General features: G+C 48.9%; 1 protein-coding gene across 1 annotated transcript; it reads right to left on the bottom strand.

Annotated features, from left to right (window-relative positions):
• Positions 1 to 744: 744 nt before the first annotated feature.
• On the bottom strand, positions 745 to 20,551 carry Mvp (major vault protein). The gene is given in 16 exon segments (XM_075972306.1): positions 745 to 934; positions 936 to 1,016; positions 1,396 to 1,584; positions 2,044 to 2,170; positions 2,589 to 2,705; positions 3,311 to 3,697; positions 5,096 to 5,293; positions 5,368 to 5,612; positions 6,360 to 6,641; positions 10,489 to 10,725; positions 10,985 to 11,079; positions 12,823 to 12,954; positions 13,065 to 13,188; positions 16,925 to 17,120; positions 17,264 to 17,413; positions 20,489 to 20,551. Coding segments are annotated over 16 exon segments (2,700 nt in total). The 5' UTR covers positions 20,512 to 20,551; the 3' UTR covers positions 745 to 817.
• Positions 20,552 to 27,484: the final 6,933 nt, after the last annotated feature.

Here is a 27,484-nt window from a genome sequence, read left to right on the forward strand (position 1 = left end):
TCTCGGATCATTTGACTTCCACAGTGGTGACGGGGCAAGCCTGACATCTAAAACCCCACCTGGCATAAAACCGGCACGCCTGGAGCCCCCACTGGTATTTCCAAACAGAGCCCACATCAAATAGAAGCCCTTCACAAGTTTGGGATAAAGTTTGGGGGGCAGATAGGAAAGAGGGCACCCTAACGCTCCTTAAGAGCCAAGACCAGGGGCTTCAGAGTGTGCTCTAGACCCTGCTGCCCCAAGCGGGGTCCTCTTCCCCAATCTAATAGCGGTATCTGGGCGGGAACAAGTACACGGGTGCCTGGTGCAGCTTGGCACATCTGCAGGCGCTACAGACGCTACAAGGTGAGGCCGGCAGATGGCGCCAAAGGAGAGTCTCCAGGGGCAGGCTGGGTAGGCTCTGCAGCCCGAGGGAGACTCAGTGAATGGCCAGGATTCGGGGAAGGACCACTGCAAACGGGTGCGTGTGCAGCAGTGGTCCCAGTTTGTCCTGGTCCGACAGAATTCTCCTACAGCACCACCCTCCCCTCCCTGGGTTCTAGAAAGCCGTGGTCTACAGCCTGTGGACAGTAGGCTTGGAAGGCTTTGGGTTGCACCCTTAACATTGTAACTTCAGGCTAGTTTTCTCCCTGTTTTCTCGGAGACCAGCACAGTCTCAGGTAATTATATCAAGATTTGAGGGGAATCTTCTCTTGGCCAGTGAGCTCCCTTGTCGCCCAGGCTAGAGGTGACAGAAAAAAAAAATTTCCAAAATGATCATTTTATTTTATCCATTGTCGAGACAGTCAGTGTTGACCTAAGGCACAGTGTGGCTGCTTCAAAGAGCCTGGAGCAGGAGGGCCTGGCAAGGAGCAGCCTTCTCCAGGCTGGGCCTGCATGCCACGTTACTTTTGCGCTGGCGGCTGACCATCAGACCCCAGCCCCAGCATCCCGAAGGCTGTGTTGAAGAGGTTGATGGGAGAAGAGCCGTCTGTGATGAGAGTGGATTTCAGGCCCAGGGACTGAAGAAGTTTCACCTGCGGGGAGGGAGGAGAAAGTCAGGCACGAAGACACCTCAGAAACTGGCTCCTCCCTAGGGGGCCAGCCTTCAGAGCGGCCCTTGTGAGCCAAGAGCCACCATCCCCTTCATTGCATCACCCTCCTTGAAGTCTCTGAGGATCTGAAGTCTCACCCCATACTGTCTCCCTCCCTCGCAAAGCTAGCTCTGCAGGGTCTAGGACAGTGCCTGGTGCTGAAATGGCACTCAGGGTGTCAGTGACAGGTCACAGGTCACAGGAATAGCTCGCTCCCAAACAAACCCCGTTCCGTCCGCCAACATTTCCCCAAATGTGCTTGTCTTTTACCTTCTCAGTTCCAAGGCAAACACCCACCCTCCTCCTGTGTCTCTGTTCTCACCTGCATCTCTGGCCCAGCCACAGCCAGGTCCTTGATGGTGCTGGGGCCCAGAGCTGCCGTCATCTCCTTGAATTTCTTTGCCTCCACATCTGCCAGCTGCTGCGCCTTGCTCACTTCCAGTTCCAGCTGAGCCCGGGCGTAGACCAGTTCCAGCTCACGTACTTTCTTTACTCGCTCCAGCTCAGCTTCCTGGAGGGGGGAGACCAGGCTAGCTTGAGGTCATGTAGCCCAGGAACTGTCCCGCAAGTCCCCCAAGCCAGCAGCCCGGAGGGAACCGAGGCAGAAGGGAACGGCAGGTGCAAAGTCCAGTCATGCCACTGTTTAGCTAGTGACTCTTCGGGAGGAGTCCCCAGAGTCAAGCCTCGGGGTAAAATGGAGGTGATGTGTACCTCAAGCATGAAATGAGGTCACAGATGTAAAACACACACAACCAAGGGGCAGCGTTCAGCGCCGTCTGTGGAATGGCTGTAATAATCCCCTTCTGGGAATGCACACAGCTACAGGGCAGAAGTCTCTGCAGACCACTGGGGGCTTGGGCCACGCTTTGTGTCTGGCTACCTACTCGGTATCCCACCGGGTTTCAGGGCCTTTGATGAACTGGCCTCTTCCAGGCCCCATGGCACCCTTCCAACAGCAGCCTGAACTCACCGTCTCAATGGCTAACGCCTCTGCCTTTAGCTTGGCCTGCAGCACAGAACCTTCTCCTTCGATCCGGGCAGCCTCCGCACGGGACTCAGCCTCTGCCTTGGCATTTCCCGTGCTTTCCACAGCCATGCTGCAGGGGAAAGAGTTGGGGAAGGTCTAGAAGAGAAGCCCACCCACCCAGGGACTTGAGGGGGACCTCATGACACAGGTATGACGGTCAGAGGACAACTTGTGAGAATCAGCTCTGTCCGTCCACTATGAGGGTCCCTGGGAACCTGGGTCCTCAGACTTGGCAGCAGGTGCCTTTACCCAGTGTGTCGTCCTGCTGGCCATATGTTTCAATGTTCTTCCAGTACGGAGGATGGAGCCCAGGGCCTTGTACATGACAGGCAAGTGCTCTACCACCAAGCCATATCCACCCTTCTTGAGTCTAGATTTCTGCCTGGAGGCATGCTCTGCCTGCCTCTCATCCCCACCTCTGCCTGAGCCGGCAGCTTTGCCAAGACCCTCAGACTGGTCAGTCTTTCCACCTCCGTTTCTCCACCCACCTCATAGCCTCAAGCTCCAAGAGTTCCTTGCGGGCTTTTTCAGCTTCTGACTGGTCCAGGATCTTCTGCCTCTCAAGCCGGCCACGGGCTTCCTGCTCCAGTCTCTGAGCCTCATGCCTAGGTAAGAAGAGGAGCAGATGAGATGTTGATGTGGGGCCAGAGCTAAGAAAGGAGCACCTGGCGTGGGGACTGACCTTTCCCCTTCCCCGGCACTCAACATGCACCTGGGCCCAGAACAATGAGCAAACGGCAAGCAGCCATGGTGTGGCTCTAGGTCTGCGGAAGACAGGCCTGCCTGATGCTTGCTTCCCCTGGAAGGACTCTCCCATGGGAAGAAAACAGGCGAGGATGCCCTCAGACAGAGATGAGCAAGAGGATGAGTGGGGAAAGAGGGCACTGCAATAGTTGCAAGAGAAAGTAGGGGCTCTCCAAGGAGGTGACCTTGGGGCTGAAAAAGTACACTAGGAAAGACGTTCCAAAGGTCCAAGGTGGGACCAAGCTGAAGGCTGAGGACAGGGAGGCCAAATTCTACTGGAGAGCCTGGAGGTCCCTGGAAAGAGTGGGACGCCATAGGAGCAGGAATGTCTTCCTGTTTTAATAGTCATGCTGAGGAGAGAATAGACCCTTGGGGACCGATGGCAGCAAGCAGACCGTTGTGAATGCCACCGTATTCGAGTCTTGGCACCAGTGAGATGTTTCCCCTGGCTCCCTGCACCACTCACTTGGCTGCTGCCTCCTGGGAGTTGGTGGTGATTTCAATGGCCAGCTGGACACTGCGCTGAAGGGCGTCCCGCGTCCTCTGGTCCACTGGCTCCACAGACTGCACATCCACACTGCTGACCACCAGCCCGTTCTGGGGAAAGACCGCCCGGTCACGAGCGCGGGGCAGGAGGGTGCCATCAGGACCCGTGTCTTCGGATGTCTCGAAGCCAAAAACAGCCATGCGAATGATTCGAGCTGAGTTCTTATGGAAGTCATCAAAGGTGACAGAAGCTACAGCCCCTCGGACTCGGGATGCAATGGCCTTGCACGCATCACCCACAAAGTCAGGCACGGAGAAAAGCTTCGCTGTCTCTACAGGGTCATTCCGGTCCTTCAGCTCAAAGTGCCTGTGAACAAGGAGACCCAGAGAGGGGAAGCTATTTTCCCACAAGAAATGATACCCTTTCTGAGCAGGGTTTCAGCACCCATCCTCTGGGGATGAACAGCAGCAGCTCCTGCATGGGAGATGTGAGTTTGTGCCCAGCAAGCACCTATGTTCCTGCTAAATCCTCAGAGTCCCAGCAAGCACCTATGTTCCTGCTAAATCCTCGGAGTCCCTACAGTGGAGATGCCTACTCTCCCATTTTACAGAAGAGCAAGTGAAGGGTTAGAGGTATTAAATTCAAGGTCACACCATATGTAGCAAGCCAAAACTAAAATCATGCAAATAGCTCTAGGATCTGTGCTCTTCACTGTCACTAGGCCAGCACCCTATCTGCCTTGGTCACAATGCTAGCTGTTCACCAGACACTGGAGAACACCACTTCTCCAGGTGACTCCCGGAGACAGGCCCTCACACAGGACACACAGGCTGGCTTTGAGCTCTTTCACTGACACTGGCCTGGAATACCTGATCCCCTGCTTCTGCCTCCTGAGTGTGTTCTGGCTACATGTTCACACTGCTCACATCCACTGGTTGTTTAAAAAAACAAAAACAAAAAAAAAATTCTTGCAGAAGTTGGGAGTGGTGACGCATGCTTTGAGTCCCAGCCCCAGGGAGGCAGAGGCAGGCCGATCTCTGTGAGTTTGAAGCCACCCTGGTCTATATATGAGTTCCAGGATAGAGAAATCTTGTCTCAAAGATAGATGGGTGGATAGATAGATAGATAGATAGACAGATGATAGATAGATAGATGATAGATAGATAGATAGATGATAGATAGATAGATAGAAGATGATAGATAGATGATAGATAGATAGATAGATGATTGATAGATAGATAGAGAGATAGAGAGAGAGAGATAGATAGAGATAGATGACAGATAGATAGATAGATATAGATGATAGATAGATAGATAGATGATAGATAGATGATAGATAGATGATAGATAGATAGATGATAGATAGATAGATAGATGATAGATAGATAGATGATAGATAGATAGATGATAGATAGATAGATAGATAGATAGATAGATAGATAGATAGATGATAGATGGATAGATAGATGATAGATAGAGAGAGATAGATAGATAGAGATAGATGACAGATAGATAGATAGATAGATAGATAGATAGATAGATAGATAGATAGATACAATCAAAAAACAGCTTGCACTGATAAAAAGATGGAGGTGTGTCTGGGTAGTTCCCCTTTAATGGGGCCCTGAGGTCTTCATCTAGAAGGGTAGGCCATATGCTCCCCATATTTTCGAAACTCCCAACTTCCTTCTGGTCCTACGGCATCAAGGGCTGCCTTCTGTCCCTCCCTGTTCCTGAGGCTGCCCCCTGGGTCCGCGGTCTCACCAGTTGTAGGCAAGTTGCAGCTGCAGCCGGGCGTGATCCGCAGTCTCAATGGTGATGACGTCAGTGAAGAAGTCGGGTCCTAGCAGCAAGCAGAGAGCGCGGCGAGCGTGGGGACGCTTGGGCCGCCCGGCAGACAGGGACAACACTGTGAACTGCTCCTCGGGATCCAGTGACACCAGCTCAGGCCCAAAGACCACGCTGCGGAGAGAGGCGGAGGTCAGACTCCCTGAGAGCGTCCCGGCGGACCCCGCAGAGGCCGTCCACTGGCTCACCGGGCTCTCTTGGCTCTGTAGTCGTACACCTGCACGGCTGCATTGTGTGGGACACGGTAGCTGACCACTCGGGTCTTGTTCCTTGGAGCGGAGGGCTGAAGGGTCTTGCCTGTGGCCTTCTGACCCCTATCTGCCAGAGGGTCATGCCCCAAGTTCAGCAGCTCCTCCACCCCGGGAGGCAGCTCCTTTTCCCATAGGACTTCATCCTGGGTCAGCATGTAGGTGCTTCCAATCACAGCCCGCACCTAGAGAAGGTGTTTTCAGAGAGGACAGGAGGGAGAACGTCACCCCTAGCTGTCCTAAGCGGATCCTGCCCAGGGGCAGCACCGTATCCTGGCTAAAGGAGGTCTCTACAGGAAGGATGTGCTCAGGCTTGGTTGCCATCTGCTGGTTTTTTCTCAAGCTCTGTCCATACTTTACTTTCCTCATCTGTATAATGGGCCATCTGGGGGATAGACAATGGGGAGGGTCCACAAGGCCAGTTCAAAGAACAGCACTTGGTATGTAGTAAGTGCTTGATATTATTTCTAGGATTTTCCTTAATGGAGCCGCGTGGCGGGCACCACGGTCACAAATGTGACCCCAGGGAGCACCTCATACACACTAACACCGGCTTGGACACTGAATTGTTCCTCATTAGATTCTCAGGGAAAGAAGCTGGCAATGTAGTCCTCAGCCAAACCGAGGTCAAGGTTTTAGGTGAAGCAGCAAAAGGAGAGTCCACCGAGACGTGGGCCATGTTCTAGTGAGACCTCTGTGCTAGGTCCACATCTGCAGGAGGGCGGAACCCTGGTCCTAAAGCCTAGTTCATTCTCCCAGCTGTAGGCTCTGAAATGTAGACCTAGATATTTAGCACAGCGATGGGGCAAATGGAGCAGGAAAAGGCCTCGCATCTGCCAGACAGCCACCTGGTGGCTGCTGCGTGTGCCGTGGCGCCTTCCCCCAACCTTCCTCTTCCCATCAGCTGGCACCTCCCATCCCCCAGCTGGTACCTTCCCGGTCTTGACATCTTGCACATAGATGCCCTCATTTAGGTCCAGAGGGATGGCCTGGCGCTCCTCCACCACCTCCACTTTCGCAGAGGGCACATACTCCAGGGGCCCACGGATGAGCCAGCGGTCTCCGGCTTGGTGGGAGACCTTCTCCTCGTTCTCCCCCTCCTCCAGGGGCTGCAGTGCCCTCAGCAGCAGCCCTTGTTGCTCTGACAGCACATACACATCCTGGATGCCTCTTTCCAGCCTCTCCCCTGGCTGGAGGAAAAAGGACTTCTCTCCCTAGTGGGAAAGAGGGGAGGTTAGGACATGGTGCACTCCGGCTATAGCAGAGCCACGCTGCTTTGAGACGGTCTTCTGGCTTGCCACCTCTGCACGACCTTGAGCCAGGTCTTCTGGTGGCACTAGCTCACCCACATGCTGTGTCGGGCTTGTGTTGAAGACAGAAGTCCAAAGCACAACCCCATTATAGCCCCTGTCTGTCTGTCTGTCTGTCTGTCTGTCTGTCTGTCTGGACGAATGCTGGAAGATCACCTGGTCAAATCTGTAAACAGTTGAGACCTAGGTCCTCAGGTTAAACAGATTACCCTAAACTGAGTGCAGTGCACAAGTCTGTAATCTCTACACTTGGAAAAGTAAAGAAGGATCGTCCTGAATCCAAGCCCAGTCTGGGTAACAAAGCGAGAGCCCTGTCACAAAAGCCAAATCAAAAAATCCCTGAAGAAAATAAAATGTCCACAAAGAAATGATATATATTTAACCTACTGCTGCTTTTCATTTCTCCATGGTCTGTTTTCTTTTTCTTTTTCTTTTCTTTTTTTTTTTTTTTTTTTTGATTTTTCGAGACAGGGTTTCTCTGTAGCTTTTGGTTCCTGTCCTGGACCTAGCTCTTGTAGACCAGGCTGGCCTCGAACTCACAGAGATACGCTTGCCTCTGCCTCCCGAGTGCTGGGATTAAAGGCGTGCGCCACCACCGCCCGGCGGTCTGTTTTTTTGATATGGTGGAATTTGAAGGTGGGGAAACTTTGGTCATAGGGTCAAATCCGACCTGCCACCTATGGTGTTTGGTGGTGGTGTCGGTGATGTGGACCTAGCCATGTTTCCCAGACTGGCTTTGGACTTCTAGACTCTTGTATCAGGCTCCTGAAGGGGAGGGACGGCAGGTACACACTTCACTGGCCTTTTTTTCTCCCCTTCTTTGAGATGGGGTCTTGCTGTGTAGGTCAGGTTGGCCTCAAATTCACAGTCCTCCTGCCTCAGCTTCTTGAGTGTTACAGGTGTGTACCACACCTGACTCATCATATATATATATATATATATGGGTTTTTTTTTTCTTTTTGTTTTTCGAGACAGGGTTTGACAGGGTTTAGCTGTGTAGCTCTGGCTGTCCTGGAACTAGCTCTGGTAGATCAGGTTGGCCTTGAGCTCACAGATCCGCCTGCCTCTGTCTTCATCTCCTGAGTCTGGGATTAAAGGCTGAACCACCACCCGGTTCAGCTTATATTTTAAGAAATATACGGACTTCTCTCTATGTCTTGGGATAATGGGTTCTAGAGCTTGTCACCTAAAAACCCCAAATTGATACTCAAGTCCCTTATGGATGTAGCCCAGACAACCTCCTGTGAGCTTTAAGTCATAAATCATAAGTAGATTACTGATAATACATAATACCATATAAAGGCTATACTAGGAAAAATAATAAAAACTACATATTTTCTGTTCAGATGCAATTTTTCTTAAAAATTTTGATCTGCTGTTGGTTTAATTGTAGATGTGGGGCTTGTGGATAAAGAACACTGATTGTGGTGTTGTGTGTGTGTGTGAGTGAGTATATGTATGTGTGGGGGGGGGATGTCTGCATGTGTGCGTGAATACGAGTGGAGGTCAGAGGTCAACCTTAGATGCCACCCCTCAGAAGCCAGTTAATTTTTAAAAATTGGTGTTTAAATTATTTATCACTATTAATAATATTTTGTATGTGTGTGTGCACACATATGTACACCTGCATACGATGGCACACATGTAGAGGTCAAAGTTCAGTTTGCAGGAGTCAGTTTTCCCAGTCTACCAAATGGGTTGTGGGGATTGAACTTGGATCATCATTCTCGGCCAGGGGCATCTTTACCCACTGACCTCCCTTGTAGCCAGCCTCACCTGGTTTTCTGAGACAGGGTCCCTCACTAACCTGCGGCTCAATGACTAGACCAGGCTGCCTGGGCAGCAAGCCTCACAGGTCCTCCGGGCTCTAAGGCCCAGCCCTGGGATGACAAGTGCATGCCACTATGCCCAGCTTTTTTTTTTTTAAATTTATTTATGTATTTATTATGTATACAATATTCTGTCTGTGTGTATGTCTGCAGGCCAGAAGAGGGCACCAGATCTCATTACAGATGGTTGTGAGCCACCATGTGGTTGCCGGGAATTGAACTCAGGACCTTTGGAAGAGCAGGCAATGCTCTTAACCGCTGAGCCATCTCTCCAGCCCTATGCCCAGCTTTTTAAAACATGGGAAGTAGGCACTGAACTCGGGTCCTCATGTTTGCACGGCAAGCATGTTACCAGCTGAGCTGTGTTTCTATTGCAATATAATCCACAAGTTTAAGTATTGAGAGTACGCAGTTCACGTGAGGAGATTCAGAATCACTCACCTGTCTCGACTGTGTCTGTCTAGAATATTTTTATCACCTTGGGAAGAAACCTGTACCGGCTGCCCCTGTCAATTCCCACCCGCCCCACCAACCCCCAATCTACTGCCCGAGCCTCTGGATTTACGTGTTCTGGACAGCTCACATATATAGAATAATACAGTAGCTAGTCTTTTGCATCTGCTTTCTTTCACTTAGCTGTGTCTTCAGTTTTTGTCTGTTGTGGTATAAAGAACTACTTCTTTTAACATTCCACCATATTGATACGCCACCTTTTCAAAGCCCATCCATCAATGATAGGCATTTGGGCTGTTTTCACGGAGACTGGCCTGCCTCTGCCTCCCGAGTGCTGGGATTAAGAGTGTGCACCACTATGTCCCACAAGGGTTGTTTTGACTTTAACTACCTTCCCCCTCCCTCCCTCCCTCCCTCCCTCCCTCCCTCCCTCCCTCCCTCCCTCCCTCTCTCTCTCTTTTTTTCCTTCTTTTTTAAGACATTTTCTCATGTATATAGGGTGGCCCAGGATGGGTCTTGAACTCCTGATCCTTCTGCCTTAACCGCCGGCCCCCCAGTCCATCGAAACACAACTAGTTTCTGGCTTTGCTTTCATATTATCTCCAAGGCACTGTGACAATAGTCTAGTTGAGTAACTTCTGCAGAAATCTCATCCACATAGTCCCTGCCTTTGCAGAGAGAAGTAGCCAGTGAAGCTCTAGCAGGAGGCAGGGGAGGGCAGGAGAGGGGAGGGGAGGGAAGGGGAGGGCAAGAGAGAGGAGGGGAGGGGAAGGCAAGGAAGGAGAGGACAGGGGAGAGGAGAGGAATGGAGAGGAGGGCAGAGAGTGAGGAAGTTGTGAGATTTGTCCTATACAGAAGACAAAAGTTCTGGAACATGGAGGAGCAAATTTCAGGAACTTCAGGCAGGGCAGAAGTTCTCAGAAACAGTAACAGGTACATAAGGTCTGGAGAGGAAAAACCCAGGTCACTAGGGGAACCAAATAGGACAGTAAGTCAGGAATATAAACAACGCGCACAAAAGCACTGAAGATGTGGTGTGGGGGGTCCTTCTGCCTATGTGCTGCTTTTATTGGTTAATGAATAAAGAAGCTGTCCTGGGCCTGCACAGGGCAGAATAGAGATGGGGGGCACTAAACTGAATGCTGGGAGAAAGAAGGTGGAGTCAGGGAGACACCATGTAGCCACAAGAGGGGAAAGATGCGAGCTGCCAGCTGGTTGGCCATGAGCCTCGTCGTAAAATATAAAATAATGGAAATGGGTTAAATTAAGATGTAAGAGCTAGCTAGCAATGCACTTAAGTGATTGGCCAAGCAGCAACTTAAATACTATAGTTTTCTGTATGATTATTTCAGGAGTCTGGATGGCCGGGAAATGAACAAGCAGCCTCCTTACAACAAAGGTGTTTCTAGAAGTGTGTGCTGTTCAGGAGCAGTGAAGGGAGGCAGATGAGAAGGCCTCTTGTCGCTTACCTTGACAACACGCTTCTGTCCCAGCTGGTTCTTGCCATCTGGTCCCATGGGGTCAAGGATGACACAGTAATGTCGAGGTCCCAGAGTGGTGATGGGTACGACCCCCAGCACCTCCTCATGGACATCTGGTACATGAGCTTCTGTGTCCTGGACTGTCACTAACCACTCCTCCCCAGTGCGGTGGGCCACTCCCCGAAGGTCCCTGAAGTTCTGCCGGGCCCGGAGGTGCAGGGCTGTCTGCAGGAGGAAACACAGGGTGTTTGTGGAGACCTCCCTCCAGCACCCTGGATCTGGGAACACCACAGGCCGCTAACTGATCCCAGTTCCCAGGGACAATTCCTACCCACTGAAGGGTACTTCAGGGCTGTCCTCTGGACACCTGATCTTTTTTTTTCCCCCTGTGACCTGAAGGATGCTGCTTCTCCCTTCCTTGCACACTGTCTGCCTCTCTGAGCACCGCCAAACCAACTCCCTAACCCACACCCAGAGCACAGACCTTCTCTGTAAGGATCACAGCATCCACCAGATCCAGCACCTCTTCAAACACAGCTGGGAGATAAGCACCCACAGACCTGACCAGCCACTCTTCACCTAGGTGGTGAGCAGGAAGGAGGAGTCAGCACAACTAGCCTTCACCACGGCTTCTCAACACAGCCTAGGCGACAGGACAGGGATATCCCACCATCCCCAGCCTGAGCGCCTGACAAGGTCCTTGCAGCCACTCTATTCTATGGGACCAGAGGAAAACGAACTTCTATCCCAGAAGAATTAAAACAACAACAACAACCACAAAAACCTTTTAGAGGCTGACATGGTGGCACATACCCACAACCCCAGCACTCATGAGGTCAGGGTGAGAGGATTAGGAGTTTTTGGGGAATTTAGGCTACATAGTGAGATCCGTCTCAAAAGGCCAAAGCCAAAAAACCACAGAGGCTGTTCTAGAATATCAAGTCATTGCTACAGCTACCAAAGACTTAGTTTTCCATTCTCCTGCAATAGGCAGAAGGGACCCTACTAGGTCTGTGAATGTCATTTTGTTTATTGGGGCAGCAAACATGCCCAGCAGCAAGTCAAAGTCTCCCCCTGCCTGGCCACATACCCTAGGCAAGTGCCTCAGTCTTGCCATGGTGAAAATGGGACCAGCAGACTCCCGCAGCTGTCAGGGAGCTCAACAAAACACCATCTATCATTTTGACCCAATATCGGGTCAGTGTATTTGGACATCTCACTTTCTGATCTAGAACCAGGTAAGAGGTGGCCACTGCTCACAGTTTGGGGTAAAGAGTGGGAAGGGTAGCCAGGTGTGGTGGCACGCTCCTTTAATCCCAGCACTCAGGAGGCAGAGACAGGTGGGTCTCTGTGAGTTTGAGGCCAGCCTGGTCTACACAGAGAGTTCCAGGATAGCCAGGGCTGTTACACAGAGAAAACCCGTCTTGAGAAAAAAAAGACAAAAACAAAAAAAAATAAACAAAAAAAAACCCAACAACAACAACAACAAAAAATGGGGGCAGGTAAGACTGTTATCATGGTGTGATATGTCTACGGCCATACCACCCTGAACGTGCCCAATCTCGTCTGATCATGGTGTGACTGCAGGATCAGGGCTAGGGCAGAGGGAGCCTGGAAGCAGGTGTAAAGAAGCAACAGGCAGACTCACCAGCTCAAGAGACACCAGAAAAAGCCAGGCGTGGTGGTGCACTTATAATCCCATCACTCCGGAGGCCGAGGCAGAAGGATTGCCATGAGTTTGAAGCCATCCTGGACTACATGATGACTACCAGGTCAGTTGGGGCGACATGAGATACTGTCTCAAAAACAATAGGCCTGGGGACCCTCTTAGCTGACTCTGTGGATAGGAGCTCTGGCTCCTTCTTCCAGAGGACCTGGGTTCAGTTCCCAGCTCCCAAGTGGCGCCTCACAACTGTCTGTAACTCCAGTGTCAGGGGATCTGACACCCTTTTCTGGTCTCCATGGGCACCAGACATAAAATGGTACACAGACACACATGCATGCAGACTAAACACTCATACACATAAAAATAGAGTAATGGTATAGTTTTTAAAATCTTAAAATCAATAATAAGTACAAACAGTGAAAGACAGAGACAGGCTGGGTGGTGGTGCACGCCTTTAATCCCAGCATTCGGGAGGCAGAGGCAGCTGAGTTTTAGGCCAGCCTGCACTACAGAGAAACCCTGCCTTTAAAAAACAAAACAAAAAAAACAAAAACAAAAACAAAAAAATCCCCACAGATAGAGACAGACAGACAGACACCAGGGAGAACCCTGGCCTGACTTCACACGACTTCAGCCACGCCCTTTGTGGGCCTTACCTGTCACCCTCTGCTTGCCATCCCGGTCAAAGCATTCCTTCCGGGCCCGTAGCCGCAATGCCTGGTTCTGTTTGATGACCGTAGCCTGGATGATTTCCACGACCTCCACTTCCTTCTGGGGGATGTAGGTGCCTGGGGAAGGAGGAGAAAGCCAATGCTGACAGTCAGAGATGTTGGGGTTATGGTAGGAAGGCAGGAAGCCCTGGCCCAGACAAAGCCCACGAGACGGAGTTGTAACTCACCAGGCCCCTCAAACAGCCACTCATCGCCCGCCATGATCTTGTCTCCATTCTCATCCTCAAAGTCCAGCAAGGCCTTAAGATGCAGGGCCGTGTTGGGCAGCACCACCTGCAGCGGGGTGATGTCCTACAGGGGAAAAAGTCAGGGTGTTCGGGCTGTGCCGATATTCTGGAGATCAGAGCCCACAGCCTCAGTCACTGGGAGGTCCACACTGCTGTGGATGGAACCAGGGCCTTGAAGACGCTGAACAAGGGCTCTGTCGCTGAGCCACACATCGGGCCCCACAGCGTATCTTTGTGCACCTCCATTAAAGCCATAGTGGAACGCACAAGGTAGGGTGGGGCCCTAGACCACCCGACCTGAAGAGCTGACGAGGCACAGATGAGCAAGAAGATGAGCAAGAAGAGTTCTCAAGTCTACCGAGGACAAGAGTGAGGAGAAGAACTGGTAAAAGATTCGGAAGACGTCTCGGAAGCTGAACCATGACAACTGCAGGACCGCGATGCTCTAGAACAGCAATTCTCAACCTGTGGGTCGTGACCCTTTGGGCTGCATATCAGACATTTACATTACAATTCATAACAGCCACAAAATTACAGTTACGAACCAGCAATGAGATAATCTTACGGCTGGGGGTCACCACCACACAAGGAACTGTCTTAAAGTGTCACAGCGTTGGGAAGGTTGAGAATCACTGCTCTAGAGAGAATCTGAAAGTACAAACATAAAGCTGGGCATAGTGGCACAGGCCTACAATCACAGCGCCTGAAATGCCAACAAAAGAAGAGGAAGTTCAAGATCATCCTTAGGTACACGGCAGGTTCTAGTCAGCCCTGTCTCAAAAACAAACAGGAAAAGAAAGTAAGACTATAGTAAGTGCCATACAAAGCAGGTTTTAATCCTGTGGCTTCGCTTTCAGGGTGACCTCATGCTCACAGGATCCCCTCCAGCAGGAAGGGGAGGCCTTCCAAAAAACCGGCCAACCTTAAAGTTTGTAGACATGTCTCTATAAATACGGCTTGATTTGGTCTTTGGAAATATTCTAAAAGAGGCAGGCAAGAAGGAGGTGCAGACACGTTTGGGGGTGGGGCAAGCCCTCCCAGCTGTTAAAGAATGGAATGAAGACATGAGCCCCAGAGATGCACATGCCCCTGTGACAGACTGGCCGGGCTGCAGGAGGTCGGAGGTCACTTCACCCCTGGGCTCACATCGGGCTGGAGAAAGGCAGACCCCCTGACAGCTTCTGTCTAGCCTCGGCTGTCTTCAAAGTCACCACATCCTGCCTCTGCTCTCCAAGGCACATGCCAGCATAGCTCACTGTCACTTCCTGTCTGCAGCATCGCAAAGCCATGGCGTCTCCCTGCCATGTTCCCTCTGTCAGCCACTGGGGTGGCAGTAACACCTTCCTAACAGTCCACTGGCTGCCCCCACCATCTCTTTCCAGTTTGTCCCCCATTCCCCGACAGGTGTCTAGTCTAGGCACATGGTTACGCTGTGATATCCCTAATCCATACTGAGGGTATGGAGGATGAGAACTAGGGGCAGGGAGTAGCTGGGTTCAGACGTTGAAAATAGGCTGTTGTAGAAGAGCCCTCCCAGATTCAGCCAGGAGTGCTACAAGTCAGCCCTGAGTAGTTAAGGGTGCACAGAAAGTAAAAGCAGCAGAGACAGGGACACAGCGGACACGAGGCTGGCCTAGAACTCCTGCTTCAGCCTCCCAAATGCTGGGATGACATGCAGGCACCACCATGCCTGGCTTGTCCTAGTTCAGTGCAGGTGGGATGCGGGGCCAGAGGGGTTTGTGAAGGAGTAACTTAGAGACATCAAGTACAGGTTCCTAAGAAAGAGTAGACAAGAGAGAGAAAGCTAGAAACAGACTCACAGGGTCATTAGTAAAAGCCTACAAAGAACTAATGTGGCAGGGTGGTGGTGGCGCACGCCTTTAATCCCAGCACTCGGGAGGCAGAGACAGGCGGATCTCTGTGAGTTCGAGGCCAGCCTGGTCTACAGAGCTAGTTCCAGGACAGGCACCAAAAGCTACAGAGAAACCCGGTCTCGAAAAAAAAAAAAAAAACAACAAAAAACAAAAATCTGAGGAAACTGAAAAGGCAGCTCAGTGTGTAACTCAGAGTGTAAGCTGCTAAGTCTGACCGCCCAAGTTTGATCCCCAGGACCCACATGGTGGAGAAGAGAACAAACTCTTGAAGTTATTCTCTGACCTGCACATGTACTCTATCAGTGTGTGCTCATGTGCGCGCACTCACATACACACCACCACCACCATCATAATCATAATAAAATATCCTGGTTTTTTTAAAAAAAATACCTGGAGTTGGATCTGGTGCTATATAGACCTGTAATCTTAGTACCTGGGAGTCTGTGGCATGAGAATTGTAGCCTAGTGTGGACTACATAGAGAGTTCTAGGCAAGCCAGGGTTTCACGATAAAGTAAGACCCTCTCCCAAAAACAAAACAAAACCAAGAACAAACAAACAAACAAAACAAAAAGCAAAGGCAAAGGCCAAGCTGCAGTCATGGTCACAGCAAAAGAGGAGGAGGTTGGATCAGAAAATGTCTCTCATGCCATCAGCAAATGCTGCCAGCCTCAAAGAAGGTGGCACCATGGAAGGCTGAATATTGATTCAAGATGGGACCACCCTTCTCTGTGACACCCCAGCCCTCCCAGTCTGAGTGAGAGGATGAACCATCGGTGGGAGTCTGCAGGGGCGAGCGGTTAAAGTGAGGCAGGGATGGAAAGCTCTGCTCCTCACTCCAGGGCTTACATCTTGCTAAGCACAGGGCTTCTGCACCTACTACTTCAAGCTCCCCTCACCCAGAGCGGGACTTGGCTAGTTGGAGTTAAGACAAGTGTATAGACTTTCTGTTTGTTTTTTGTTTTCCTAGGCAGTGTCTCACTATGTAGCTCTGGCTGTCCTGGACTTACTTTGTAGACCAGGCTGGCCAAGGCGTGCGCCACCACTGCTGAACTTCACTCGGATTTTTAAGGATTGCTGTCTTAACCATATCTCATTATTTTTAGTTTCGCTGAATTTTTTATTGTATTTATTTCTCTCTCTGTGCGCGTGCATGCGCGTGTTGATGTGTACGAATGACCATGCAGGTTCAGAAGTCTGGAGATAACTTACAGGAGGCGGATCTCTTCCCAGCACCGCTGAGGGGGGTGGATCTCAGGTTGACAGGCACGGGCAGCAAATGCTTCTACCTGCTGTGCCATTCCCCTGACCCCTCATTATTTCCCTGTACTGTCCTTCCCACAGCTGTGTGTATCTCTGCGCTCTCCCGGAGTCCTGCCATTAGGCACTCAAGAGCGAAAAGCACTGATTAGGCCTTGTGGACAGAGAACACTTGTCTAGCATACGCGATGCCCTAAGTTCTATCCTTAGCACTGCAAAAAGGGGACAGTTTAAAAGGGAGCTGGCTAGATTGCTCAGGGGTGAAGGCATTTGCTGCCAAGCCTGACGACCTGAGTTCAAACCCAGGACCCACATGACAGAGGGAGAGAACTGACCCCTGTGAGTTATCCTATGACCTCCACATGCAATTGACAGCATGCATGCACACCCTGTAAATAAGTAAATAAAATATAACAAAAGTATAAAAGGCACTGGTCTGTAGAAAGTCAGTTTAAAGGTATAAAATACCAAGCAGGTAAAGAGAGAACTATTAAAGAAATTTCGGCAGATTCCCCTGCTCGGGGGCTCAGGTCTGAGGACAAGGTGGACGAGGGTCTGGCTGTGATGGTGGCTCAGGCCCCTTGTTTTCCCATCGGAAGGCAGTGAGGAGCCCTAGGAGCAGGGTCAGAGCAGACAGAGTTTGGCTCAAGGGAGGAAAGCCAAGTACCTTTTCCAGCACTTCCCCTGGGTACAGAGGAAAGGGGTCCTGGGCCAGTCGGATCTCCTGGTCAGCATGGCGAAGTCGAACCTGCCCTGTGGTATCAAACAGCACCAAGTTCTGGGCGTCCCGGGACACAGGGTTGGCCACTATGCAGTAGTGGCGTGGGGGAACTGTCACCATGCGCACTGGGGCAAACAGTACCCTGTTGTGATGTAAGAAGGGATGTGAGGACCCAGGATGCTGTTCCAAAGGAGGCAGCAAAAGCAAGAGAAGCCTCCCAGCCACCCAGGCAAGGGTCATTCCTGCCAGCCAGGCTCTCCTCAGCTGGGACAGCTCTGCACCAACCTCTCATTGTCCTGCCGGATGTATGTCTTTGGTCCAACCTCCACACGGGACACATTGCTGTTTTGGTCCAGCACATGGATATAGTGGTATGGGGGGATGCGGATGATGGCCTCTTCAGTTGCCATGGTGAAGCCCAAGCCCCGGCCAAACCTGATTGCAGCATGGAGCAGGACAGGAGAAGAAGACAAAAGATAAACACAAGGCATTTGGGACAAGGCAGGGCAGTTCATTCCCACTTCCTCCTCTTCTGTTTTTTAAAAAGTAAAATATTTTATTTCATGTCATGTGTATTTGCTTACATGAGTTTATGTGCACCGTGTGTTTGCATGCAGAAGCCCCCAGAAGCCAGATTCTCTGGAATTAGAATTAATGGTGGCTGTGAGCCACCACATGGGTGCTGGGAACTGAATTTGGGTCCTCTTCAAGAGCAGTAAGTGCTCAACTGAGCCATTTCTCTAGCCCCTCTTTTTTTCCTAATTTATATATATGTATATATACATATGTATATATGATTTATTTTATGTGTATGAATGTTTTGCTTGCATGTATGTATGTGTACCTGGTGCCCTACAGGTGTCAGAAGAGGAGTGTCACATCCCCTGGAGTTGGCGTTAGAGGTAACTGTGAGCCATCCAATGTGGGTGCTAGGGCTCAAACTTGGGTCCCCTGCAAGCATTCTTCACCTCTGAGCCGACTCTCAGCGCTGCTGCTGCTGCTGCTCCTCCTACGCCCTCTTCCTGCCTTGCCCCACTTCTGAGGTAGTCGGACTCTATAGCCTAGGCTGACTCTGAGCTCATGCTTCCTGTCTCAGTGTCTTGGAAGGAAAGGTAGGCTCTGCCACACCTGCTTCTCCTCTTCTTCGCCCCACCCTGGGCCTCACCTCTGCTTGCTTCAGTTACCCCAGAGATACTGCCACCTTTTCCCTCACTCCAGGCCACTCCCCACACACTACCTGTAGATCAAAGTTCCCAGTTCCTGAGGTGCAGCAGGCCAAGCTGGGCAAGCCGATCAGGCTGGGACTATGCAGCCTTGTCCTGCACACGCTAGGGAGCCATGACTCTGTGAAGCCTGCTGGTTTCTCCAGCGTCAAGCAGCTTTTTGTCCTGGCTGTGTTCAGATGTTTATCTGCATCCCTCCCCCTTCCTGTGCTCTAAGGAGCCCTGAGGTGAACCTTTTAGAAGTGGCCCCCATCACAGAAAAGACCCAAGTGCCACTCCCATGGGGCCGGTGGATTCATAACGCAGTGGCAAAGCCCTCTCTAGTCTCACCCTCCTTGGCTCTCGGGTCTGTGGATGCTCCAGTTCCCACTGTCAGGCTGCCACAGTATTACAGGTAGGAGTAGGGGAGGAGAGGAAAAGAAGGCAAATGTCTTCTACGTGCAAGAAACACATCTCAACCTCAAAGACAGACATCTCAGAGTAAAGGGCTAGGAAAATATACCAATCAAATGGACCAAGGATACAAGCGGGTGTAGCTATCCTAATATCTAACAAAATAGACTTCAAGCTAAAATCAGTCAAAAGAAACAAAGAAAGACATTTCATATTAGTCACAGGAAAAATCCATCAAGAGGAAATTTCAATACTGAACATCTATGCCCCAAATACAAAGGCACCCTCACATGTCAAAGAAACACTTCTAAAGCTTAAATCATACATTAAACCCCACGCACTAATAGTGGGAGACTGCAACACTCCCCTCTCACCACTGGATAGGTCATCAGACAAAAAATGAACAGAGAAATAAGGGAACTAACAGATGTTATGACTCAAATGGACTTAACAGACATCTATAGAATATTCCATCCAAACAGAAAAGAATATACCTTCTTCTCAGCACCTCATGGAACCTTCTCAAAAACTGACCATATACTTGGTAACAAAACAAACCTCAACAAATACAAAAAAATTGGAATAACCCAATGTACCTTATCAGATCACCGTGCTTTAAAACTAGAAGTCAACAGCAATACTAATTCCAGAAAACCCACAAACACATGGAAATTAAACAATGCTCACCTGAATCATCAATGGGTCAAGGAAGAAATAAAGGGAGAAATTAAAAACTTCCTAAAATTAAATGAAAATGACCACACAACATACCCAAATTTATGGGACACAATGAAAACAGTGTAAAGAGGAAAGTTCATAGCATTAAATGCCTACATAAAGAAAAATCCCACTCTAGTGAATTAACAGAACATTTGAAAACTTTAGAACAAAAAAAAGCAAACTCACCTAAGAGAACTAGATGGCAGGAAATAATCAAAGTGAGAGCTGAAATCAACAAAATAGAAACAAAGAAAACAATACAAAGAATCAATGAGACAAAGGATTAGTTCTTTGAGAAAATCAACAAAATAGACAAACCTTTATCCAAACTAACCAAAAGGCAGAGAGAGAATCTTAATTAACAAAATCAGAAATGAAAAGGGGGACATAACAACAGACATGGAGGAAATACAGAGAATCATCAGGTCATATTTCAAAAACCTGTACTCCACAAAATTGGAAAACTTAAAGGAAATGAACAACTTTCTGGATAAATATCACTTCCCAAAATTAAATCAAGACCAGATAAGCAAATTAAACAGCCCTATAAATGCTGAAGAAATAGAAACAGTCATCAAAAGTCTCCCAACCAAAATAAGTCCAGGACCAGATGGTTTCAGCTCAGAATTTTACAAGAATTTCAAAGAAGAACTAATACCAATACTCCTCAAATTATTCCACAAAATAGAAACAGAAGGAACATTGCCAAACTCTTTTTATGAGGCTACAATTACCTTGATACCCAAACCACAGAAAGGCATTACTAAGAAAGAGTATTACAGACCAATCTCACTCATGAACATTGATGCAAAAAATACTAAATAAAATACTGGCAAATTGAATCTAAGAACACATCAGAACCATCATCCACCATGCTCAAGTCGGCTTCATCCCACGGATGCAGGGATGGTTCAACATACAAAAATCTGTCAATGTAATCCACCATATATAAAACAAAGAAGGCAATGGTGACAGTTGGTATCTACCCACTCCACCCCCCCCACCTTTTTTTCCGAGACAGGGTTTCTTTGTGTAACAGTCCTGGCTGTCCTGGCACTCACTCTGTAGACCAGGCTGGTCTCGAACTCACAGAGATCCACCTGCTTCTGGCTCCCAGGTGCTGGGATTAAAGGTGCGCGCCACCACTGCCCAATTCCCACTCCATTTTTTTTACCTCTGAATCCCAGGTGGTTTCATTCAGTGCTTGGCTTATTTGTGAATGTCACACACTCTTACCACTGCCCGTCTTTATACCCAGCACCCCTTGGACTTTGGACAATTAAGGCAATTAAGTTTGCGAGGCAATACAGAGCCTTCACCCAGAAACTATACCTGAACTCTTTCTCCTTCCTTTCTTCCAAGTGTGTGTGTGTGTGTGCGCGCGCGCATGCGTGTGTGTGTGTGTGTGTGTGTGTGCAGTGACTGCAGAGAATACAAGAAAGCTTTGGATTTCCTGGTGCTAGAGACACAGGCAGTTGTGGGCTGCTTATTATCAGTGCTGGGAACGAACTCCTGTTTCCTGCAGGAGTAGCAAGTGCTCTGAGCTGCTGAGCCATCTCTCCTGTGCCTGGAAATATTCTGTCTTCTGTCTCTGGACTAGCCATATGTGCTTCTACTAAACATCTGGAAGGTGGTTAGTGCATCTGAGAAAATAAAGTGGATTTTTTCCATTCATTTTGATAAGATTTTGAATCTTGTTGTTTAGCCTAGGCTGGTTTTAAACGCTCCATCTCTGGCTTCAGCCTCCTGAGTGCTGGAGTTACACGCATGCTCCACCATGCTTGGGCAAAGGGCAAAGCATTTTTGTCTTTGCAGAGTTGAGAATGTAACCCATGACATGTTTGCACAAGCTGGGCACTGAGCTGCACTACTTCCTGTCCTGGTTAATCTTTTGTCAATTTAACATAAACCAGTGTTGAGTCGGGCGGTGGTGACGCATGCCTTTAGTCTCAGCACTTGGGAAGGCAGAGGCAGGAGGATCTCTGTGAGTTTAAGGCCAGCCTGGTCTACAGTATGAGTTCCAGGACAGGCTCCAAAACTATACACAGAGAAACCTTGTCTTGAAAACAAAACAAACAAAAATGCTAATTTAAATAGGCCATTGTGACTGTTTGATGCTGTGTTGCCATTTGGATACTGTAGCGCTCAGTAGTTGTGACTCAGACTGAGTCACTCAGGGTCACACAAGATGTGCTGTTATCGGAACCAGAGCTCTGAGGCAATGACTGATTCTTTTTTTAAAAAATTGTATTATTGTTGTTACTATTTTTAATTGTTCTGACAGAATTGAGGATTGATTTTCACAAATGCTAGACAAATTCTCTTTCTGGCATTGAGCTACATCCCCGGCTGGTCTTTTTTTTTTTTTTTTTTCTTTAAAGGTAGTTAGAAACACTGGCAACATTGCTTAGGGACCTGGATTCAGAAGGCTTGGGCTGGACCAGGGACATGGCTCAGTCAGTAGAGTGGTTGCCTATGATGCCTGAAGCCCTGGGTTCAGTTTTCAGCACCACAGAGACTGGCACCGTGGCTTCCTCCTGCAGTCCCAGCACTCAGAGGAGATCAGGAATCTAAAGTTAGCTTTAGTTACACAGCAAGTTTGAGGCCAGCCTGGGGTTCCTAAGAACCTATCTCAAGGCAAAAAGACAAAAAAGACAAAACAGCAACGGAAAACCACACAGGACGAAGTGTTTTTGTTTGTTGTTTGGGGTGTGTACAGGTGCATTGGAGAGACTACAGGTCAACCTTGGGTGTTATCTTCAGGTGACGGCTACTACCTTTTTTTTTTTTTTTGAAATTTGTTAAATTTTATTTCGTGGGTGTGTGTGCCATTGTGCACCTGTGACAGTCACAGGAGAACTTATGGAAGTAAAGTTGGTTCTTTCCTTCCTGTCGTGGAAAATTCTTTTAAGGAGTATTAGTTTTGCAATCCTGTACAATAAAAGAACTTCTGGAGGCATCACAACCCCTAACTTCAAACTCTACTATAGAGCTACAGTACTGAAAACAGCCTGGTATTGACATAAGAACAGACAGGAGGACTGATGGAACTGAAAGAAACCCGGATATTAATCCACACACCTTCGAACACTTGATTTTTGACACAGAAGCAAAAAAATATCAAATGGAAAAAGAAAGCATATTTAACAAATGGTGCTGACATAACTGGATATCAACATGTAGAAGAATGAAAATAGACCCATATCTATCACCATGCACAAAACTCAAGTCCAAATGGATCAAAGACTTCAACATAAAGCCGGCCACACTAAGTCTTATAGAAGAGAAAGTGGGAAGTACACTTGAACGCATTGGCACAGGAGACCACTTCCTGAATATAACTCTAGTAGCACAAACACTGAGAGAAACAATTAATAAATGGGACCTCCTGAAACTGAAAAGCTTCTGTAAAACAAAGGACATGGTCAACAAGACAAAATGAAAGCCTACAGAATGGGAAAAGATCTTCACTAACCCCACATCAGACAGAGGTCTGATCTCCAAAATATACAACAACAAAAAAAAAAAACCAAGAAATTGGTCATCAAAAGAACAAATAATCCAATAGAAAAAAATGGAGTACAGACCTAAACAGAGAACTCTCAATAGAGGAATCTAAAATGGCTGAAAGACCCTTAAGAAAATGTTCAACATCCTTAGCCATCAGAGAAATGCAAATCAAAACAACTCTGAGATTCCTTCTTACACACGTAGAATAGCCAAGATCAAAAACACTGATGACAACTTATGCTGGAGAGGTTGTGGGGAAAAGAGAACACTTCTGCATTGCTGGTGGGAATGCAAGCTGGTACAGCCCCTTTGGATGTCAGTGTGGCAATTTCTCAGAAAATTAGGAAACAACCTTCCTCAAGACCCAGTAATACCACTTTTGGGTACATATCCAAAGGATGCTCAATCATGCCACAAGGACATGTGCTCAACTATGTTCATAGGAGCATTGTTTGTCATAGCCAGAACCTGAAAACAACCTAAATGCTCCTTGACTGAAGAATGGATAAGGAAAATATGGTACATGTACACAATGGAGTACTACACAGCAGAAAAAATAACGACAGCTTGAATTTTGCAGAAAAATGGATGGAGCTAGAAAACATTATTTTGAGTGAGGTAACCCAAACCCAGAAAGACAATTATCACATGTACTCACTCATAGGTGGTTTTTAAACATAAAGCAAAGAAAGCCAGCCTACAAATCATAATCCCAGAGAACCTAGACAACAATGAGGACACTAAGAGAGACATACATAGATCTAATCTACATGGGAAATAGAAAAAGACAAGATCTTCGGAGCAAATTGGGAGCAAGGAGACCATGAGAGAGGGTTGAAGGGGAGGGAAGAGGCAGGGAGGGGAGCAGAGAAAAATGTAGAACTCAATAAAAATCAATAAACTTTTTTTAAAAAGGTGTATTAGTTTTGTTTATGCTGCGGAACATTTGGTTAATGATGTGTTGCTTTTGTTTACACTGCATTTGTTTAACTCTGAAGCTGTGATTCTTTGCCTGTCTAAAACACCTGATGGCCTAATAATAAAGAGCTGAACGGCCAATAGTGAGAGACAGGTGCAAGGATGGGCGGGGCTGGCAAGCAGAGAGGACAAATAGGAGAAAAACCAAGGCAAGGCGGAACAATGAGAGAACAGGAGAGGAGGATGTCAGGGCCAGCCACAGTCAGCCACAGAGTAAGACGTGCAGAAGCAAGAAAAGGAAAAAGCCCAGAGGCAAAAGGGAGGCAGGATAATTTAAGCTAAGGAAAGCTGGCTAGAAATAAGCCAAGCTAAGGCTGGGCATTTATTTATAATTATTAATAAGCCTCCATGTGTGATTTATTTGGGAGCTCGGTGGTGGGTCCCCCCCAAAAAGCCAAAAGCGTAAAACACCACACAACCCCTCCACCACGTGGTTCAAGCTCAATTTGTCAGGCTTAGCAGGAAGAACCTTCACCTCATCTCTCCTGTCTCACCTGGGTTCTTCTGAGACAACAACACAAACCAAAACACCTCTTGGGAGGACCCACAGCTGCCAGTTCTAGCGGCCGGCCAGCAAGCTCCAGGGATTTGTCTGTCTTCACCTCGTAGTCACAGAGTTTAGCTTTTACTTAGGTGCTGGGGACTGAATTCGGAACCTCTCACGTGAACGACAAGCACTTTAAACTGAGCCCTTCCCTGGCCCAGGGTTATAGTTTCCATTCCAAGCTTTTCTGCTCTGCTTCCCACGCGAGAGGGATGCAGTGTTGCCTAACCTCAAATGGTGAAAAAATCAAGTTCTTCCAGAAGCTGCCTTTGTGGGGATTTTGCAACACATACAGTAACTAACATACTGCCTCCTTCTTTAACCTTGCAGCCGTGTTGGGATTTGACCCAGATGTTTTCCTAGGCTCCCTTTTCATAGGAGGCTAAGTTTCCTAATTCTCTGGAGTAGCTGTTCTGGTCTCAGAGCTTGCCTTCTGTCTTCCAGACTCTGTGCCCACTCTCATCCCTCTGCCCCGAGCCCTCAGCAGTGCTTGGCCTCTTTCCTAGAAAGCTGCTCCAGGACATGAAATGGAGCCCTGTTCTGGGAGAGCAACGTTCAAGGCTTTGGAAGGTTGGGGCCACCAAAACTGTGACTCTAACTTTTTTTTTCTCTCTCTGAATAGCTCTCTCTAACCTGGAACTCACTATGTAGACCAGGCTGGCCTCGAACTCACAGAGATCTGCCTGCCTCTGCCTCCCGAGTGCTGGAATTAAAGGCGTGCGCCACCACATTCCAGCGGGCGACCTTAGACAAGGCTTTTGTTCTTCCAGCGGGCGACCTTAGACAAGGCTTTTGTTCTTCCATCTGCCTCCTCAATGACAAAATTGGCCTGACCGGCAGTCTTTTCCCGGCACTGTGATTGCGTGTTTGTACAGAAAGCACCCAGAGCCAAGTCTGGCTTTTCACCAGTGCTGTGTTTATTACTGAGAATAGACACATGGCCCAAGGCCCGGTTTTCCTAAACCAGAGAGGGGTGTGGTTGGGGCCTCCTTCCCCACCTGGCATTAGGGGTTAACCCTCGCTTGTCTGTTGGTGAGGAAGGAGGTTAGTCTTGCACGCCAGCCTAACCAAGCCCTAGGGGCACAGCAATGCAGAGCGTCTCTCCAGGGGCTCCTCTGCAGGGACACTGGAAAGGTTTCACCAGGAAACCAGATGGGCCAAGAGGAAGGGCCTGGGATACCAGCAGGGTTCGGAGGCCCCACCTGGAAGAAGGGCCCTGTAGAAAGTCCTCTGAGGTGGGGGTCAGCTCCAGGCACAGCCTCTATTGGCTCCTTGTTGTACAATGCTCCACTCCCCAAGACTGAGGCCTCTCCACCATCTGTCACCCCAGCTGGGAACAGTCAGGGGGCCTGAGAGCCTCTCCCAGCTCTGTGACTCAGCAAGAGCCTCCCTCAAAGTTAATCAGGCTAGGTTCCGGCTTTGTTCTGAGGCCAAGCCCTTGCTTCAGTAAAAGGATCCCATTTCATCCCCCTGTCCACTCCCCTGCCACACCCCACAGCAGTGCCTTCCGCGAAGACCACCAGTCAAGTCCCTCGGTGCCCACATAGCCCTTATGTCCCCAGCACAGGATTCGTGGCCAGGCGCAGGCTCTAGTGGCTTACTGGATAATACGTGCAGTTCCAGGTTTTTATTTCCGTTAAGTCACGGCCGTCAAAAGACAGCGGTATGCTGGGCGTGGTAGCACTTGACTTTAACCTCAATATTCTGGAGACAGACCGGTGGGAAGGCTCTGAGATGGAGGCCAGCCTGGTCTACAGGGTGAGTTGCAGGTCAAACAGAACTACATAATGAGACCTTGACTCAAAATAAATAATAAGCCAGTGGTTAAGGACCCTTGGATGTGTCTGTGTGAGGGTATATGCATGCGAGCGTCGGGAGTTGAACTTGGGTCCTCTGCAGGAGCAGGCCCTTAGCAGCTGAGCTATGTCCCCCGGAGATTCTTAAAGCCCTACAAATCTGGGGATTTGGATTTTTTTGGTAGAGGGTAGGTAGGGTCTGAGCACCAATATTTTTAAACATTCTTCACAATGTCTCAAAAAAAAAAAAAAAGACCGAGAGCCACTCAGAAGGTGAAGGTGACCCTACTAGTCCAGGCTACCCTGGTTTACACAGATGTCAGGGTGTGGGGGAAGCTGGGCCTAGGGTTTAGGCCTGTCATCACAGCACTCAGGAAGTAGGCAGAGACTGCAGTTTGAAGGACTGAGCTAGGTAGCAAGTTTCAGTTAGCTGAGTGTACTCAAAACTTCTATCTCAAAAACTCAACAGAACCAGGTATGGTGGTGGCTCACACCTTTAATTCCAGAGCTTGGGAGGCTCAGGTAGGTGGATCTCTGAGTTGGAGGCCAGCCTGGTCAAGGAAGAAAGTTTCAGGACAGCCAGGGCTACACAGGGAAACCCTGTCTCTAAGAACCAAAACAAAACCTCAGCAGCAGGAAATGTCTATCAGGGTTCTGTCATAGCTACCATGGCTCTGAACGCCCAGCAACGGAACTTCTGCAGGACTGAAAATGGCTGTCCTGAAGCTACAGGTTTGTGGCCCGAGGGGTGGGGGTGGAGAAACCCATCTTTTTGTTTATTTGTTTTCTGAGACAGGATTTCTCTCTGTGTATCCCTGGCTGTCCTGGAACTTGCTCTGTAGACTAAGCTGGTCTCAAACTCACAGAGATCAGACGGCCTCTGCCTCCGAAGGTGCGCACAACCATCACCTGTTGGGGGAGCATCCATCCTAAGCACACCAAGCTCAACAAGCCAGACGGCATCTGGAGTGCAGAGATTTTTCCTCCCTCCTGTGGATAATAGTTCCAATTGCCCTGCGCTTCCTAGTTTAAGCTAACACTACCAAAGTTCACTTTCCTGCCTTCTCTGGTAAGAACCCTTCTCAGGCTCCCCCCTCCCCCACACATAGCCTGAAGTCTCTTCATTTTTCTTTTCATTACACACACCTCCCAAGTTCTGAGATTACAGGCCTGTGACACCAACACCCAGAAACCATTCATTCTCCCATCCTTCCTCCAGCCTAGCTTCAAGTAGCTCCCTTTGTCCCCAGCACTGCTCTCTGCGTCAGGAGAGGACAGACAGTGAAAACGGTGACCCAGGCCAGCCACCAGATCGTCACCAGCTTTGGGTTTAAGAAAAGAT

This window comes from Microtus pennsylvanicus, chromosome 5 (genome assembly GCF_037038515.1).
Source record: "Microtus pennsylvanicus isolate mMicPen1 chromosome 5, mMicPen1.hap1, whole genome shotgun sequence".
NCBI lineage: Eukaryota > Metazoa > Chordata > Mammalia > Rodentia > Cricetidae > Microtus > Microtus pennsylvanicus.